Raw genomic sequence first — 19,533 nt, 5'->3', positions numbered from 1 at the left:
ACTGCTAAAATCTCTCCCTGGGCAGACTGCCTCTTCTGTACTGTTAACAGCCCAATAATTAGACCAGATACCTGAGTAGGAAACACAAGGCATCCTCTTCATGTTCGGGCTGTGAGCCTAGGCCTCATAGTGCAAGGCTGGTGTGGTCCAGCTGGTGGCCTGGGATGCTTCTATCTACCTCGCCACCTTTTCCATGAAGAAGTAGATGAGAAATAGCTGTATGTTGTCTGAAGAGCAGATTATTTTATCCTGAGAGTGGCCAGCTCTGAAGTAGGAGTTATTGCTGCTCTCGCACCTTAGTAAGAAGAGAAAAGTGAGGGAGGAAGCACAAAACCTTATTTGTGTGCATTTTGGTGCAGCCTCAGACTTCTGCCATTGCTACCACCATGGGTTTGGGGATGTCCTGAAGTTTAGTACTGTGAAGTTTCCGAGGTTGGACCTGTAGTCCATCTTTTTAAAACTTAAGATATTAAAACTTTCCAGGTGTCACTTGAAAAATAATTTGGGTCATGAAGATTAAACCAACCAAGCATCTGAATTTAAACCTAAAGAACATTTGGTATTAGAACATGTTAAATTAAACTACTGTAGGAGGTGCCTATGTCAGCCATTGGGAAGTTGTTTCAAAATCGCCAGAATGACTGGTAAAGTGTTCACAAATTACCAGCTTGGGAGTCCTTATTAGACTCCTAATAGTATTAGAAGTTTTCATTCCTCACAGTAAGTTAGACACTGCAAGGTTGGTATGAAGAGCGAAACCAGAAGTAAAATTCCCTGTGGTAGTGAATGATTTACAGCTTAAGTGAAGGACGAAGGCTGGCAGGAACTGTAAAAGAGGAATTTGAAAGTCAGATAAGGAAAGAAAATAGAAGAATGGAAGAGGAAAATGGAAGAGAGAGAGACTCTGTAGACTTAGGAGCCAGAGAGGGAGACAGCTAGGGTATGAGATCTTGTAACATGGCAAACAAAATGTACGGAAAAGAAAATTATCGTGAAAATTCAGAAAAAGGGCCAGCTGCACCAGAAGTGCGTATTTTCAGTGCAAAAAACAAAAATATGAAATCACTGCATTAAGCATTATGCTGCTTAGAAGAATGAATCCACTCATCCTACTTACATAGCAATGTTGAGACATCGTGTGAAGGGCAAGGTCGTTAATTCTCTTCTTTTAGGGACGTTTCTCATACAGAGGTCTTTGGTTTAATTCAAATAAGGGATTTTCTATTGGTGCAGAAACTGTCCACTTCAATCTAGAAGAAGATTTTGAACTGGTAATAGGGCTGCTTTATTCAGCATCTCTCTAAGCAAAGTATAAATTAAGTATCATCTTTTGGCAAAAAGCTTACCAGCCAACTCAAATATTTTATAGTTTATCCTGATAAGGGGAAAGTATAGATTTATCTCTGCCTCTGATGACAGGAAAGGGTGTCAAGAAAAAAGGATACAAAATATCTTGCAGAATAACACATGAGGAAATTACATGGTAATCTGCATTGTAGCAGGATTTATCTTCCATTGGAATGACATTGGAATCCCTTGTTTATTGTGCAGTTGAAAATGCTATGTTCAACTCATTTATGAAATGTACTTATCTGTGAGAAATCCCTTCACTGAGGCCACCTTAACTTAGTGATAAACTGTCTCTTTCAAGAGCTCTAGTCTGCTACAGTTTTGCACTGGGATGTTAATGACAAAGCAATAATGATTTTATACCATAAGCATTATTTTAAAGTCAACCGATTAAATTAGCGGTCTTATCTTGAAAGCAGTTAAAAAAAAAATATCTTAACAGTGTGCACTTGTATCGGTGACTCTGCCTTTTTCAGAATTAGTGTGGGTGCTAGGTACACGTATTCTTGTAGCTACATCTTGTAGCTACCTTTGCTCAACTTCTGCAATTTTCCCAACTGCATTTTGTAAATCCCTATTCTGGTTTTAAAATATTAGTAGCTGAGATGCTTTTTAGGCATGACTGCATGTTCATGGTCAAAAGCAGCATGTTTACATTAATGTGTCAAGTATAACTAGGTGGTAACTGAAGAGCTTCACGAAACTCATGAGCAGTTGTGTCCAGGTTGCGTACAACCAGAGTAAGGAGGTCAGGACGAAGGTTATTAGGGATTAAGAAAAGCGATATACCAAAGATATCTGCTTTAGTTCTTGTACTTGGAATGAGTACAGAACAGGCTCTGCTCAGCCTGTGTGCTGGGCTGCTTCACATTTTTTCATGTTTAGGAGCCCTGTAATTGCGTTGCAGGAAACATGCCTGGTATAGCCAGCAGTAGCCAAGTGGTTTGGTTTATAAGGAATTTCTGCAGTGCATCAGGCTATGTGGGACAAACTTTCCTCTTCGCTGCATCACCACTGATTGTCAGCTATTTTCTAAAAACTGCTTTTCTTTTTTGCTACTTTTCTGTGGGTATGCTATGGTTCAAAGACCTGTTCTAGATCCCTGGAAAGAATAGCAGTACAAAAATGCAAGTTAGTGCTATTTGTACTTTTCTTTTGTAAGTGATGGTGTAGGAAGTCGCTGCTTTATTTGATGTCATTTCAAGGTTGTTAAAAATAGCTTGCAATGCTGAATGTTCCTTTTTGTCACAGCTATTGCAATAGCTATTACTTCTAACCTTCAGCACGTACCTTTGAGCTCCACTGTTCTTTCTTTAAAATAATCTGAAGAACTGATGTCTTAGTAGCCATTTGTTCTACTGGAGTGAAGATGAGTATTTATCATTTTTCTTTGTCAGTTTTAACGTTGGCCTTGTTTAGCGCACTTTTTCGTCTTTGTCACTTTTCAAAGGTTTTATGTTTGTGCTTGTCTCTCTCTTTCATCTCTCTTAGAGGCAGCATGGCAGCATTTGGGAGAAAATTCTGCGTGTTTGGTTTTGGCTGCGCTGCTGTGCTGCATTTATGTTCCATAAAGTCTTGTACACAAACATTTTCTGCATTAAATGATTGTATTTATTGCAATGCAAAACATATTTTATACTCTGGCTGTGGACTGCCTGTGTGTGGGTGCCACTAGATGGTATAGCCTGACTAGCCAACGTGTTGAGCTGAGATGTAACTAGCAGAAGAAAAGATAACCAGCAATATTAAGACTAGCAGGAGATTCTGTGGAGTCCTTTTGTTTGGGAGAAATTTCTGGAGGGGTTAAAATGATTTAAAGAAATCTTTGACTATTTTTCTTTTGCGAGTTCAATGTAAAAGCCAAAGTAGGTTACTCATTCAACAACATTTATGGTTGCAATTCATGGTCTAAATCGTTAATACTGAATATTTAAGTTCAGCAGAACAGCCACTGTGAGAAGAATTTAGAACAGCTACTGTATATTTTAGAAGCCTTGATATTATTTAACTGCTGTGAAATACCTCCTATATCCTGCTGAATCATCCCTATTATCAATGAGGTGTCCTGGTGGGCCAAAAGTTAAGCTAAGATTTCACTTATATTTTATTTTGTTCCTCAGACAAAAAAATTTTGAATTGTTCTGTCTTTTCATAATGTAGGTATTAGGTGTTCTCAGTTATTGTCATGGAGCTTTAGCTTCTCAATATAGCCTAATTGTTCTGTGTTGTTTGTATTGGATAGTTCTATGAACAGTTAATTCTGGGCGCTTTTGTTTTATCTAATGGTGTTGAAATAAATCTTACTTTCTGGAAAAAAACTGTGGCAATATGAGTAACAAGTTTTAATTCTTTTGGTGCCTGTGCACATGTCAAGTCTGTTTGCCTTGTTCGTTTGTGTAATGGTTTCCAGATGAATTCTTGTGGCTGCTGACAATGCACAGAGGCCAAACTGGACACATGGCTCTTCTTGATACCCAGCCTCTGCTTTGCAAGGAGAAATGAGAGAAAGGAAAGGGGTTTTTAGAAATTATTACAGGGGGAATGAACAGACGGTCAGCAAAGGAACAGGCAGAGAGAAGAATCAGGCAGCAGAAAGCAAGAAGATGATGCAGGTTGATTGCGCCCCCCCCCCCCCTTCATTTCTTTCCCATTGCTCAGTGGAGAATGGAACGGAGAGTGAAAGGAAACTTCCCTCGTGTTTTTTGGAAAGGACAAGACCCTTTTAACATTAAGATGCATTGACAGATGATTATAGGTTGCTCTAGGTATCTAGTGGCCCGAGTGGCTGGAGAGAGGCTAGCAAAGAAGTTAGGAGGGTCCCATGCATGTGATGGGAGCGGAGAGTAAAACTCAAACCTCATGTTATGTGTAGGAAAATTCAAAAGCCTCAGTCCCTCGAGAATGTTCCTGAGGGTTGATCTCCAGCATAACTCCAAAGCAGTGCTGTGTAGTCACACTGAAGCTAAAGGATATGTGTGATCCCATGTCTTAACTCACTTGAAATAATTAAAAACCTGTCTGTAAAAAAGCAAACCTTTCTGGGAGAAGGTGGCTTATTTATGTTAGAAATGCAAGGCAGAGATTTGGAGCTGAGTTCAGGTTCCCAAAACCGAGAAGGTTACCGTTAGGTGCTAAGCACACCGAGAGGCCCGTATGTTTTTTTCCAGATTTGCATCATATTTAAAGATCCGTTTGGTGTACCCCAAATGGAACATCTCTAGTTTTTGCATCACATGTGAAAAAGTAACCAAACGTGATAAGGCCTCTGTATCTGTGTAAGGCCTGTGATTACCAGAGAGGTGGTATGCGCAGGGCAGAGCTCGGTTGGAAAGCCTGGAGGAGATTTGTGGCTGGACAGGTGGGTGGTTTTCCACTAATCACTGTATAACTCTGTGCCTTGATCTCCCTCCCTACGCTTTATATATCCTTTTAAAATATCAAGGGAAGTCTGTTGTCACGCAACTTCAGTGCTCTGGTCACTGTTGTCCCAACATGTCACCTACAGTCTCTTTAATTTAGAAGCAGTACACTTGTTCGAATACTGAATAATAAACCAATTCTTAAAATTTGAGCTGGCTTTTTTAAAGGCAGATTATTTACTGAAAGTATTTAGAAAGTAATTTTGCCTTTCTCCCCTGCTGTCTCCCACATGTAGCACAGGAAGAACTACCATGTGTCTGGCTTGCTAGATTTTATAGAAATCTGAAAGAAGCTTAAAATCCATATGAAGCTATGGTAATTCCCTTCAGTTTAAGCAATTTTATCATCACTGAACGTAAAGGGTCACCTTTCTCTTTGCATGAAAAGTACCACATACAATGCAGAAGGTTGAGAAGGTAATTTCTGGGAATGTCAGTTTTTCAAATGTGCCTTTTTATGCAGGGTGCTTTTTTTTCCCTCCCCTTCTTCCTGCTCTGCAAGTCTTTTATGCCATGCCCAGAAAGACAGATATGTAAGTTATTACAAGCAGAGCTGCTAGCACCTTTGTAAGATATCTTTGTAAGATCTAGTTTACATATTTTTATTTCTTTGTCAAACTTCTGTTTATTGTTAAATTTTTCTGTATCTTTTATCTACTCTGACATCTAACCTGAGAGCAAGACCTGGCCTCTGTTGAAATCAGTAATTTCTACACCTATATATATCTGGATGTAATCTTTCACATCAAAGTCAAGATATCACTTCATTCATTGTGGATGTAAGTGTCAACTCAAAATTCATTAAGTTGCACAAAGCCTGCAAATTAAGCCAGCTGAAAATAAGTTGGGAGCTGAGGGGGCAGAGGGACAAGCAGATGGAGATCCTTCACTGAAAAATCAAAGAGGCCATTCATTAGCTGCTTCTGCTATGTGTGAAACTGTGCCGTCTCTCCACATGAGCTGCTGCTTGGCCTTTCTGGGGTCTGCTAATGAGAGAGGGCTGGTTATCTTTGGCACTACAGTGTCTTCCCACTTCCAGCATGACCGGAGGTTAGACTGTACTCTTCCTTCTGTTTAGGATGTCCCCACGTGTTTGAGGAAAAGGTAATAGTAGACCTCTACTGTATCTACAACGCCAGAAGGAACAGCTTAAGGAAGGTGAGTTGTTTCTTCCGTACTTCTTCTGTAGTGGGAAAATGATGCGCTGTCCTGTGTTCTGCCAGTTTTACATTTCTTTATTTTTTTTCATGTATTTTTATTGCTACTTCCCCCCCCTCCCCCCCCCCCAGCCTAAAGCTTGAGGGTATGAAGTGGAAGCTGGTAGTGTGCCATGAGGTTTTAAGGTAAGAGTGAGCAAAGTATTGTATGGCAGTGGTGCTAGATCCTTTATTTTTTTTGTTTTCATGTATGAGATGATTTGCCCCACTGTGTCGGGACAGTAGTCTATCTAGGGCTGCAGAAGCACCTTAAAGCTGGTTGCAGAAATCTTCATATGGGCAAGATGAGACATACTGCCTCCCTCAGGGAGTTGCAAGAGCGGCAGAGTGGCATGCGACAATAGATACCTGAGAGTCCCGCTGTCCTCTTGTGGGATTATGATAAAATCAACGTTACCAAAGCACCCAGCTCTACCTCGGCAGTTGTTGCAGACTCTCTTTCATCCAAAGGAATTCAGGCTACCTAGCAGCCATTACGTAGTGCGGCTCTGCTGCATTCACATGGTACAGCCCCAGCAGAAGAAATGTGGAGCTTTAATATCATAGATGTTTGGTACCAATGTTCTTTTTTACCATTCACCTTTCCATAGTCTTTCTGTTCATGGAATAGCCAACCCACTGACAGGTCTCCTAAATTTTGGCCTCCTCGTCTCTGATAACACCAGTTTCTATAGACTAATTCTGTACTTCTCAATAATGGTGCTTAAAGGATTAGTGGATTCCTTAGAAGAAAGCACAATCACTGGAAGGGACAGGTTGTAACTACACATCGCAGTATTTACTTCATTATTGGAAGATAATTAGTGAACTAGAAAAGAATTTGGTTGATTGAATTGACCCAGAATGTCAGCTTTGTTGGAGTATTTGCATGTCTTTCTTGAACAACCTATTTTCCTCTCTTTAATCCTAGCCTTTTCTCTTCTTTTTACTTGCGTTCCCCAGGAATAATGAACTGGAAGGAGGCAGTTGTTCTTTACTCAGAGCTTATTCTTTGGGTTTTTCGCTTGCTGTCTGGAAGATGCAAAATTCCTTATTTCTCTGTCATCCGAAATCTTGTTAATGTTACCTTGATTTGATAAATCATATCGGCATGTAGTTGAGGAGTGGAGATGTCATCCACGAAGTTTGACTGGCTTTTCAAGTTAACCTTTAAATATATTGAAGCCTTTCCACTGTTTTTCAGACCATAACTTCGCACATTTAATACAGCACATCTTCCACTATGGAGAAGATCAGATATTTTTAACTAAAGATGTGCTGCTTTCTTTTTATTTTAGCATTAATAATCATGTCTACATTTAAAAAACAGAAATCTGTCAGCCTTGTTCACACCTAAGTCTGTCTTCTGTGATTAACACGTGTAGGTCCATCCATGTCCATGCAGTTGCATTTATTTTTATATCACTCTTTAAAAGAGCCAAATCTCACCCTAGATCCTTGAGTCAGGCAAAACCTCACTGAAATTAGGAGGAATTTTGTTTTACTTAACTAATAAAGTTCTTGAAAAGGAATGTAATGGTTATGGAAGACAGAGACTAATTGTATAGGTTAGAGGTTTGTAGTGTAGGCAGGTAATGAGTGGCAGTTCTCTTCGTGCTGAGTCCAAATCTGTTAGCAGCCATTTCAGCTACTCTACCCTTTGATTTTAGGCCATGGATCATTCTTTACTGTGTGAAATGAACATTTACCCCCCCAAAAAAGGCTTTTAGAATGAAAAGCAAATTTATCTCTGCTACTCAAGGTATCAGACTATTCACTTGTCTGATGGAGTACTACAGACCTGTAGGCTATCACTTAAAATGGCTGTGATGTTGGGTGCCAGTTTTTTGAAGAATCTAACTGTATTTTGAGGACACAGAAGTTCATGGGTGACTCTCAGCTCCATCTGACTAAGACTGATCGTAAGACTGGACTTTGTTTGGAGCAGTAAGGAGGAAGAAGATTATATGATAAAATAAAAGAAATGTTGAATCACTTTTCTTCAGTTAAGACTTCACAGGAAAAGTCTATTTTTAATCTTAGCAAACAGCCTGGTGTCTGATCTTCCATGGGTATTTATACTTTTTAATAACTCCCCTCAAGGCCAATATGAGCTAAGCATGTGAATCTTCAGAGAACTGATGGAAAAATGAATCCAATTCACTTAAATATAAAAATAAACCATTTGGCATGTTTATGCAGAAGAAAATCTCATAAATTATTATTTTTTGTCTGTCATCTAGTACTTCTTTAGTGAGATTTAAAGCATGCAGAGCTTTCAGTCTGCATGTTCTTGCTTTGAAGTGTTGCTGAATAGATTCATTAAATTAGCACAAAAAACCTGCTAATTTGTTGCTTGTCTTCTATTTCAAATATATGATATGAAACACGAAAGTATTTGTGTACTTGTTGCAATGCTGTTTGCCATTTGTTACAAAGAGAGTAACTTCCATAGAATTTTTAAGCAGGATTTTCCTTCAAGGAAAATCTCCAGGTCACAGCTCTTTCAATTACATGCACAAGAAGGCAAGGAGACAAAACTAGTCTGGGTAGCTTTCTCTCCTAGAAGCTAAGTTTGCGTTTCTTCTAATTTAGTTAAAACATTTGGCAGGAGAGAGTACAATTTAGTGATGTGAGGTGATTTCCAAATGAGTGTTAGCTTTTAAGTGACCTACTTTTGACTAGTGGTGCATTGTTGTCCATTACTTTTTGTCATTGAATAATGCTGATTTATTAAGCTATGTGCTTCAAGGGCACTGTAAAACTGCGTGTAGGGGCATGAATGATCTGTGAAAGTGAGAATTACTCTATCAGATCATACCCAATTAAAAAGTGACAAGCACAGCAGGAGAAATTGAAAGCAAGGTTTATCTTTCATGTAACATAAGAAGTCACTATATCGGTTAGAAACAAAGTGAGTGTGAAACAGATTCTCCACCTCTTCTCATCCCTCTCCAGAAATTTATAATACCTACTGACTTTATTATCAGAAAGAATAAGCCTGTGAGTTGTAACAGCTCGTGTTCAAGGATATTACGACAATGGCAAGAGAATGGAAAGTACCGCAGCTATGTACCTTTAGGCAATCTGTTATCAAAGTATGTGCTGAACCTCAGGTCGACGCATTGGCAATTGACAGAAAGGGAGTTTTGGAAAACTGGTTTTAGTTTATATAAAACTGTAGTATCTCATTAAAGGAAGACTTACAATTGTGCAGGCTCTCTGGAGTTTCACAGGAGGCATAGGGAATAAAAGAGTGGTAATAAAACCAGGAACTTTTACTAAGCCTTGTTGTTGTTATATAATTCTGCTGCGGGGTAAAGAAACTTATTTAGTCTACAGTGCTGTTGCAAAAATCCTTGTATAACCTTTTGCATAACGTTCACCAGCACTCTTCTGGTAGTGAGGTGGAATGGTGAAGGTATACATGACTCTCACAGCTGTCTACATACAATGTAACCTTCCCTAATCCTCGTGGCTCCAGATTAGCTGTTGTGTTGTAGAATCTGTTTTGATAGTGAATCTGGATTAAAGATGTCATGGACAAAACTGTAGTGTTTTCCAGAATATCCGGGTGGGTACTTTGGTTTAACTGATCTAACAACTATTTCTTACAACAAACAAACAAACAAAGTAACCCTTTATCAGCTTTGCAAAATGCGTCATGTGTTTGCTGTTGGCATGCAAACTGCTTCAGAAAGCTGCGTGAATATTGTCTAACCAGGTGAACGCCTCCTTCTGCAGAGTTGATGTTAAGTTGACCTTGATGGTTACTGGTAATGGTATTACCTAAGCAGTTTCAGTTAACAAACTTCTGCGTGTGTGTGTGTATATGTATATATGTGTGTGTGTACATATATATATATGTATGTGTGTGGTGTATGCATATAAAAATATATATATGCGGGAAGTGTATGAGTGAGTGTGTATGCAACTTTAGAACAACTGATCCAGTCTGTGCCAGGATTTCAAGTTAGACTTTAGCGTGCGAATTTTTATATTTGGAGGAGGGGGGAGGAAGAAAAGGAGGGAAAAATAAAAGCAGAAAGTAAGCTACACATGGAACGTTTGATAAGTGTTAGTTGTACCTGGGGGCTTTACATAAGTATATTACTGTCTCAGGATCAAAAAACTGTGAATGCCAGTCACTAAAACCTCTCAGCATACTGGTGCCATTCCTCCCAAGTGGGCATATCATTTGGGGTGGTTAAAATGTTTGCCCCTTTAATGACTTATCTTCCACAAAAAGAGGATAAATCATTGTAGAGAATATAGTAGGAGGACATCATTGGGTAGATTTACAGGGTGCTGGATCCATACACCAAACTTTGCCCATAAGAACAGCAATTCTCTTGAGAATGTATCATCATGTAAACCGTATATAAGATTGATGTGCAGTGAGTTATTACGAATGTAAAAAGGACTGACTGATAAAGAGTCCTACTGGACTTGGAGTAGGAAATCAGCTGTTAGAAAGGGAAATTGACCAAAATAATTTTTTATAATGTGAAATGATTATCCTTTAAATGCCTCCGTTTTCCCAGAAGGGATTTGTTTCCCTCCGTTTGTACTCAAGTTGGAGTACCAAGGATCGTCTGAAAGAACAGCTTTGTTATTTTGTGTTATGTTGAGTAGGTGGTTTATTAGCTTTTCTTCTGAGTGAAGAAGTTGTGAAGATATATCTATCCTTACAAATGCAGTTTAAAAAAAGAAAAGAAAAAGTATTAAGATTTTTGTGTGGTAGCTTTTCCAATTCCACAATGTTTCAGTACTATCAGAAGTAGTTTGATCAGTTTGGTACCACAAGTTTCTTAAAGCTTTAAAGGACTCCTGTGCATGGACTGACAAATTAGACCTGCAGCTTCTCCTGAAGGTAAAGAGGAGGACCTAGCTGTGCTTTTTTCGTCAAGAGGAAATTTCTGCAAGCTGTGCCTTTGTTAGTCTCACTGTTTTTCTGGCACAGCGGAGAGGTTAATTTACTGATACATTGATTACTAGATTATATTAATATAATACATACACAATTGACTTTCAAGAGAAAAAGTTGACATTTGCAGTATAATTTGAATAGAATTGTATGCCTATTCTACAATGTAATAGAATTCTCATCTTCAAGTGATATCTGTAAAACTGTACGTAAGGAGACATGAGCTGATTTTAAAGAAATTACAAGCTTAAACAGTTATACCATTGCCTAAGTTTGAATTTTGTCTTGCAGTGACCAGTGTAAAAGAAAACGCTGTAAAATACATGGAGATGCTGGAGGATAAACTGCATAGGTAAGGATGACATATTGTGGAAACCTTTGAAAGCTTAGAAATGTTTCTTACAGCAGCATTGGTACGCAGAAGAGAATGTGCTGGAACTTCAATTGAAATGATAGCAAAAATAGTTCAAAGTGAAACAATTTGTTCTTTCTGTTATTATTCTATTATATGCTATTACTGTAGCACAAAATTTGTTCTAGAATGTAAACCTACGCAAAGTTGGAAATCCATAGTCGTTGCTACGACCTCTGCTTATGGCCATGTTGCAGCTGCTTTGCCATGAGCCTGCCAGTAGGTGCGGGTGAAGGAGCTGGGGGAGGTTCCCCAATGCATCATGCTGCTCTGGAGCTGCTGGTATGGCCAGAGAAGGGAGCCTGCGTATGCCATTTAGGGGATTTCGACACCAAATAAAAAACAAGGCAACAGTGTAGATATTTTACAAACGTAATCCTAAAGCAGAGTACCTGTATTTTTATACATTTCTTTTTTGAATAACTGCTAGGATTGTCGTTTACTCTTGCTGTGTGAGGTAGGTTCTAGATCACCCCATAAGGTTTGGGCTGCTCCTGAAAGGGTCGCTACCAAACGCTGCACTGCTGTTGCGATTTAACCTTCTACAGAGGGGGCTTGGGCTTGCAGAAGGATTTATGTTAGAAAAATCTTTCATAGTCTGTCAACGGAGTTTGTGTCTAAGTAGGTTGAAGACGCATTAACACCACTCATTGCTGTTTCTGAGCAAGTACTGTTAACAATGTTGTCATCCTTGCTATTTTTCATTGTGTTTGTAAAGAGAGGGTTCTGGATTTTTAGATTAGAGTCCTGCCTACCCACCCTCCTTTAATAACTTTTGAACTCGATGTTTGATTTCAACTTAGCTATATAGATTTGAAATTTCTAAGTGTAAGACATGACTTAAGTCCTTTTTTGGATTGCTTTTTTAAAAAAAATATAATCTCCATTAAAAATTAAAATATAAGCTATAGCAACATGTATTGCTATTTCTAGGTTGTGTGGATTTAATTAACGTATCAGATCCCAGAGTGAAGTAAATATCTCTTTAACTATTGAACATTTGGAGAATCTCTGTAGACCTTTTTTTCTTCTGCACAGAATAGATCAGATAGATTTGCAGTTGTGGTTTTTATTTGTTTATTTATGCCTTTTGACACAATGTTTGGATTGTCTACCTGGAATTTTCTTTTCTACATCAATATTTTAATGTGTAACACATTTTTATGCATGTTGATGGGTGTTGTTAATGAGCTTGCCGCGTGCTCTTTTCCCTCATCATGTAGTTTTGGTACTTGTGAGAGAAATTTGCTTGCTAAACATCATTCTACTATTCATCCTGCTTCCATGAAAACCATCACTTCTGGGAACGTGTTACAAGTTAAACCCTCTTTTTGGCATTATTCAATATTTTGGAAGCAAGTGCAGTTAAGACATGTCTTTATAGACCATATTGACCACTTCAAACTTTCCTCAGCAGATTTAAGAATATTCAGGTGTTGTAATACAGTTTGTTGCTTTTGTATGCAAGGGATACATTCCTTAGTACCATATAGACCTGGGCCTATTTGGTCTGGCTTTTCTACTGCAAATGGCCGACAGGCTTCAAAGTTGAATGCTAGTGTTCTCCTTGCGTTTGCTGAGGACGCAAATGCATGAAGTCCAAGTTGTGTGTGTACGTCACTGCAGCCATACTAGTGTGTTTAATGTGCGCTTCTGGGCTTGCCATTAACTTCTCTATCCCTAACTGCCTGCCTGGATATTCTAGCACTCCAGACTGTTGCAATATTGCCAAGCCTCTGAAATTTCCCTTCCTGCCCTTAAGAATTAAAAAACAAAAACAAAAACAAAACGGTGCTGGCCAAGCTCCCACAGATGGGGAAGGTTCATTCCAGCACCAGTGACAGTTTTTCAGTATGTACAAATGGCACAATTCTAAAAATAGTTTATCCCAAGTAATTAGGAGCTAAAAATTTATTTTAATATCAAGGAAGAGAAAGTCTCTAATGTTTTTACCAGGAAGGACGCTCTAAGATACAATACCTTTAAAATCTTTTTATATTTATGTGAATGAAGTGGTTAGAGATATTTGATTTTTTTAAAACTTCTTTGGACTTTAAATAATTAACTCCACCTGCTTTACTGCTTGAGTAATTACAAAAAAATAAGCTTTTATTAAAAAAAAATTCTTTCCCCTTGTTGAGAAGTACATTAGCAAGAGAGTTTTTCTTTTATATGGTTTTCGTATAGATGCTTAGTTTACTCCTTACGTATCATAAGCTAAAGGAAGACTCTCTAAGGAAAGTTTAGAGAATAAGGGTCAGGTCTGCATGTAGAGGAGAGGTAAAATTTGCGTCTGGTGCATGGATGCACCTTTAGAGATGCCTTTGAAACCTGTGGATGATTAAGTCTGTGCAACAAGAATTCAGATACACTTCCGGAGCTTTTCCCCAGATGAAACTTATCATTTTGCTGGGTAATATTTCAGATGGAAGCAACATGGATTCAAAACCCTTCAAGAAACGTAGTTTTTTGAACACCTTTATCCTAAAGGAGATTATCCTAATGATGAAAATTCAGACCAGGGCAGGTTTAATGAGGATTAAAGATAAAACGCTTATCTATTTTATCTATTTTTAAAATTTTCTCCCTCTTTTTTGTTTATTTTCTTAAATAGAGTGTAATTTGGAATAAATTCCTCTTGCCATCCCCTAGCTCATTCCCTGGAGTCTGTCTGTCTCCTGCCTGCTGCCTTTTTGTTAACCAATTACAGCACTTTTGAGTGCCTTCCACAAAATGTGTTTTTTCTTAGGTAACTTTAGCAGAGTGTTAACCTGTTGGATTAAGAACTGTACTCTTTTAACAGTCTTGCACCCACAGAAAGAAGAATGAAAAAAACACGTTGAAAGAAAAGGAAATTTGTTCAGTATCTATTTTATGCAATAATTTCCCCAAAAGGAGGGTTAACCACCTATTAAATGTACTGATGAACGCTGCTTTTTCCTGTTAAAATAGATCTTGTATTCTGAGCAGTGGCTTGACATCTGTTGAAGGTAGTATCTATCGAGGAAAAAAGTAGATAACATGGTTAAATATTCTGCAGGCTCTCCCATTTCAATTCCCCAATAGACTTTAAACCGCTCATAGGTTTTATAGAACAAAGCACTAGCTGTTTGTTTGTTTGTTTCTGAGCTTATAAATATCACTGCCATCTCTTTCACCTTAAACACTGCAAATTGCTTCCCTCTGTTAGTAAGCAGGTTATATACGCAAGTGGTCAGAGTTAGGAGCTGTGTTCAGTGAAGACATCTGTCTGTATGAGTGTATTCATTGTAAGGAATCTTAGACAGCTAACTTCAGCTCATCACTCAAGTGTTTTAAACATTACTTCATAGAAGAAGTTTCCTATAGCTGTGTATCTCACTGAAAGTCAGCTGAGCATTCTCATGTGGGACGCTTGTTCTTCCCCAGAAAATGCATTTCTTGACCTCACTTCTTTCCGCTCCATGTGAAGACTCTGCTGTGGGCCTTTATCGTCATCATTGCTAAAGGGGGCTTTAATGATTCAACTCTTGGAAGAACTGCTAAGTTCTGTCATAAGTGAGCTTAAGCCACGTGCCTATTTGTAAATGGTTGAAGGTCATAAGCTGAGCACAGGAAAGAGTGCTATAAAGGCATGAAAGGAGAAGATTTAGATTGAAATTTCATGCTTAAATGTTGTCTCCTAAAGCAATGCTTAGGCACCTAAGTAAAAGTGGCCAGATTTTGCAAGATGCAGGGTACCTGTGAAGACCTTTTTAAATCAATGGAGCTGAAGAGTGAGTGTTAAGTCACATTTGTTCAGGTATTTAAATATGGGAATCTAAGTCTAGACTTAGGATCTGTAAATACTATCCTGATTTTGAAGGTATCCGTAAAATCACTTGCCTTTTAAATGGATGAGAAACTTTAAATATATATTTCTGCATGGAAAATCATCATTGTCTGAATTATTTGCAAGCTTACATATCTCACCAATGAAAGCCATGTGAAGTGAGCAAATATGCCTGTCACTTTTCACAAACCCCCTGTATCTCATTAAGTCTCTGTCCTAACTTCAGTCTGTTTCCCTTCCGTCACACAGGGTTTGAGAGAGGCATGTGGACAAACAAACTGATTTATGAGAGCTGTATTTGGTAGCTGGAGGAACCCAAAGAAATGTGTGGACCAAGGCAGAATTTTAAAAATTATAATTAAGAATATTGCTCTGGCAGAAGCTTCATTGCTTCTTGCAATGAATTGCATGTTCTTGCAATATGAGAAAGAAATAAGCCATTTCTTTAACAAATAAGAGAGACTTTTATGCCAAAGAAAACTAAGTAACATTATTGATGCAAATCAGCTTCATCCGATTTAGAGTGAGATAACAATGCTCTATATATTTCAAGCTTCCATCTGCTAGATATCGAGAGAAACATATTTGGAATGCATTGCCCTTGTGAAATGTATTAGAAACTGATAATCTGTGAAAATTTGTACTCTTAAGCAGATGGAGTAAATGTGGCAGAATTGTTCCAAGAGAGTGTCATGTAAGACTTCCTATTTGTGTGCTTTGAATCATTTGACATTTGCCATCTAACAACCGGGTTTTGTGGCATACCAAATATTTTTTGGGTGACATTGCACGTTAACATGAAAGTTATGACTGAACCATAGCCTGAATAATTAATGATAGATGTGATAGATATGCAGTGAAGGAACATTTCCCAGGAGAAAATACATCTTGAGGGGGAAAGAGGCAGAGAGTAAGTAAAATGTGAGAACCACCCAAAGATCTTGGGACCATCACTTATCCTTTTGCTCACATTCAGGAGGTAAGAGCCAGCTGTGTCATGGAAAAGGTGTCAGCAGAAACCCCAGAAGGAGCTAGGTTTTTCACTAATTTGATAATTAGGCTTTTAAACCTTTCTCAAGGCTGTTGTGATTTCCTACAGTAAGGTGAGGTTCCTATATCCACCTGGAACTTCTTAGGCTCCTGCTCAGCGCCCTATTTGAAGTCTGATACTGCCTTTGAAGGCCAGTCTAGTATCCAAGCCTATGAGTATAAATTTGCAATTATCAAATATTTTAATGCAAAGCACCTCTTTGGCAGTCTACAAACGCCTATCTGTAAGGGTAAGATTTCATCATGCGCTGTTAGTGTCCAGTATATTCTTGTGTAGAAAGCCTAGTGTCTGCTAGAGGAGAATTGCTGTGCGAAAGCTGCTGAGTGAGGCCCTTGAAAAGCTTTTCCTCCTCCTCTAAACAGCAGCGCGGACATGCTTGGGAGTGCCATATGGCCTGCAGTAATTTTTGTGTAACCTGTGACCTGCTTGAGTTGCACTGAGGGCTGTTTCAGCTGGTGGTAGTATCTCAGTAGTCTACAGATTGAACTGAAATGCTGTCTTTGCCCACCTTTCCCTAAGACTGTGACTTCTACTGTGCGTCTGAGAGAGCACGCAATCTCATCCCTTGTTTTAAAATTACCTGATCTTATTTTGCTTACCAACAATTCTGCTGCAGTAGTGTTAAATGCAGGTTAGGCAAAATGCTAGAGACTTCTAGTGATTCATTTAGTCCGTTTTTTCTTTCTAGCTGGTCCAAGTCATACACAGCTGTGAGAACATCAGCTTCAAAATTGTGAGCAGCAGACACTTTATATGCTGTGATGCATTCCTGTATATCTCCTGGTCCACATGGTGATGGGTTCTAAATCCCTTATTACAACTGCCTCAGGCTAGAAACGTTTTTTTTGTACCAGCCGGTGTAAAGATGACATTTCTTGAGCTGAGGGAATTTAATGTGATTGTACTGTACTCCAGGCCTCAAAAGATTATTCTGTGACTTCCATTCATCACAAAAACAGGACTTTTTAGTTGCTTTTTCTAATTCCCAGATAGAAATCATGAAATTATTTTGGGAGAGTCATATTTTTTAAGAATAGCTGGTGACAATTACGCAAAGCTCAGTTATTGAGCTATTTTCTGTGCTATTCTGCAAAAACAGGGAAATAAGCATGCCTGCTAGTAAGATGAAATATTACAATGATTGTGCTTTGCCGTTTTTGATCTTTAAATGATACAGCACCTTGTAACTTTGCAAATGTGTGCAAAACTTTTCTTCTTTAATTGATTCTCATCTGCAATATGTCTTGTCTTATTTTCTATTGAGCAATGTTTGCTTTTATTTTAATGGTGGCTTTTGTCGCCTCATGGATGCACAGTATAGGAAACGCGGCAGAATCTTATTCTGATGTAAGGTGCGCTCATTTGTATAGCTCATTGTTCAGTGAAGCATGAAGGGAATTTTGTGTGTTTAGGATAACTTGCTTGCGCTTGCAATTACTGAAAAAGCAGAAGTTTAGCCCAAAGCTTCTTTCATCTGATCTTATATATCTGTAAGTGATTTTTTTAAGACATTTAATCAATTGTCACTTGACTAGTTCAGAACAAATGTGGCTGTAACCTGATTGCAGCCTCAGACTGCTGGTGCTTAGTCATTTCATATATCATAGCAGATCATCAGAGGAAAAAAGCAGTGTTGTAGAAGTTAAAGGAGGCAGTAAGAAGTTGTTAGAGACTTTGGCTCTTGAGTGTAACTCTTTTTTCCCTTATGAAAGTTTACTTATTGAAATACAAAGGAAATAATTCATTGAAATCATTTCATGGAGAAGGGAGTGCAAGTGCTGTCTTATAGGCTTGGAAATGGGCATTTATGGTAGCTTTCTGCTGTTGCAGGAGAAAAAATGATACAGCCTAGGCTGTATCTAGCTAGGCTAGCATCATTGTCTAACTTGAATACATGAAAGTAGCCAGATTTGTCTTAATGGCTTCCAGAAACCAGGATTCAAGGGATGTGTTCATAGACCTCTCCAATACGTTAGCCGACCTATTTGCTTTTATTGCTGGCCTAGGCTCTTCTTCAGCAAATCCACGCCAGTCACAAGAAACAGTAAACTGGCATTTACTGAGATACCAAAATATCATGTGGTGTAAGGGGAGTGCTGCCTGCCCCAGAGCTGCAACTGCCATATGGAAGCACGATGTAGCCAAAGAAGTCCTGCTGCTCATAGACCGTGTCAGACATCTTCCATCCAGCCGCTCTCTGCAGCTTACTTTCGTCTCTGAGCTGCTTATGGCAGACTGCTGTATTAAAGCAGTCAACAAGAGCTCCATGGAACTGGTGTGTGGAAAGCGGTCTTCCTTCTACTTCCTACCCATTGCATCCAACCTTACTCATATTGCAAATAGATGGATGGAGGGTGAGAGAAGAGGGAAGAATGTGAATGTTTCTTATGCTTTTCTCTTCAGATCATATATTTGCTTCCCTATCCTTGGCGGTACTTTACCTTTCATACTCTGCCTAGCAGTGGAAGGAAAGGCTGTTGATGGGAGCTTTAGCATGCCGCGATACCTGAAGCGTTTCACGCTATGTAGGAAATTTGCTTGCTTCCGAGCTGTTAGACAAGGCACGTGCTTTCATTGCAAGTTCATCTTTTGCAAGTATGGGACAGAAAGCCCTGGATTCTGTATGCTAAAGGCAGAATTATGTATAAAGATACATGTGCTTGCTTACTCTGATGAAGCCCAGAAGAAACGTGGGGAAGGGAGCATGCATTGTTTAAAGGACATCTCTGGTACTCTCAGATAGGCAATGTTTTTAGTGCATCTGAAGATCTCATCTTCACTGAGCTCCATCCCTTCAGACAAGACTGCCAACGTTCTAAGGGCCACCTACTATAACAGGACCAATCAGGATTAATTGCCCCATTCCAGTTTACTTGAAAATAAAACTGCAAGACCATCTTAAAGCAGTCATTCTCTCTTCACCCATTATTCATCCTGTTAGTTTACATACCATGTGTCCCAGCTCTCCTTTATAACGTACTGAGTTTCAGTATATACTATCAATAGCATAGCTCGCTGGAGGGACTTGGTAACATGACACTGTTTCATACTGCTGATGGTCTTGAAGTTTAGAGCACATGAAAAAGGCTGAGTGTGCTTGTGCCTGGATAGTTTTTCCTGTCTGGTTATGATTTATCCGGTGTTCCTGTCTGCATTTTACTATTTTTTTCTTTTTTTAAAGTAGTATTGACTACATAGAAGAAATCCTTCATTGCCCACAGCAACTGTTTGCCCACATCTTCAAGCTGTTGCTTATGAGTGCTCCTTAGCCCATGGAGGTCAGTGAAATCATTCCCTGCCCTTGTAACGAAGGGCTGCAGGACAGGGTCCTTTGTGACTATCTTAAATATTGAAAATCTGGAGCACA

General features: G+C 38.9%; 1 protein-coding gene across 7 annotated transcripts in view; it reads left to right on the top strand.

Annotated features, from left to right (window-relative positions):
• Window positions 1-19,533, top strand: part of DISC1 (DISC1 scaffold protein) — a 204,739-nt gene that overhangs the window by 147,824 nt on the left and 37,382 nt on the right. For 6 of the 7 annotated variants that reach the window (XR_011140295.1, XM_068939028.1, XM_068939031.1 and 3 more), the window contains one exon: window positions 11,184-11,244. Coding sequence is in view for 5 of the 7 variants with exons in the window: in XM_068939028.1 (XP_068795129.1) it covers window positions 11,184-11,244 (61 nt within the window). In the remaining 2 variants the exon portion in view is untranslated. Of the gene's footprint in view, window positions 1-5,847; window positions 5,928-11,183; window positions 11,245-19,533 lie in introns of all 7 variants that reach the window. The other variant, XR_011140296.1, reaches the window with a different exon arrangement.

This window comes from Struthio camelus, chromosome 3 (assembly GCF_040807025.1).
Source record: "Struthio camelus isolate bStrCam1 chromosome 3, bStrCam1.hap1, whole genome shotgun sequence".
Taxonomy (NCBI): domain Eukaryota; kingdom Metazoa; phylum Chordata; class Aves; order Struthioniformes; family Struthionidae; genus Struthio; species Struthio camelus.
Note: the sequence above shows the minus strand (reverse complement) of the source record. Positions and strands in the feature narration are given on the sequence as shown.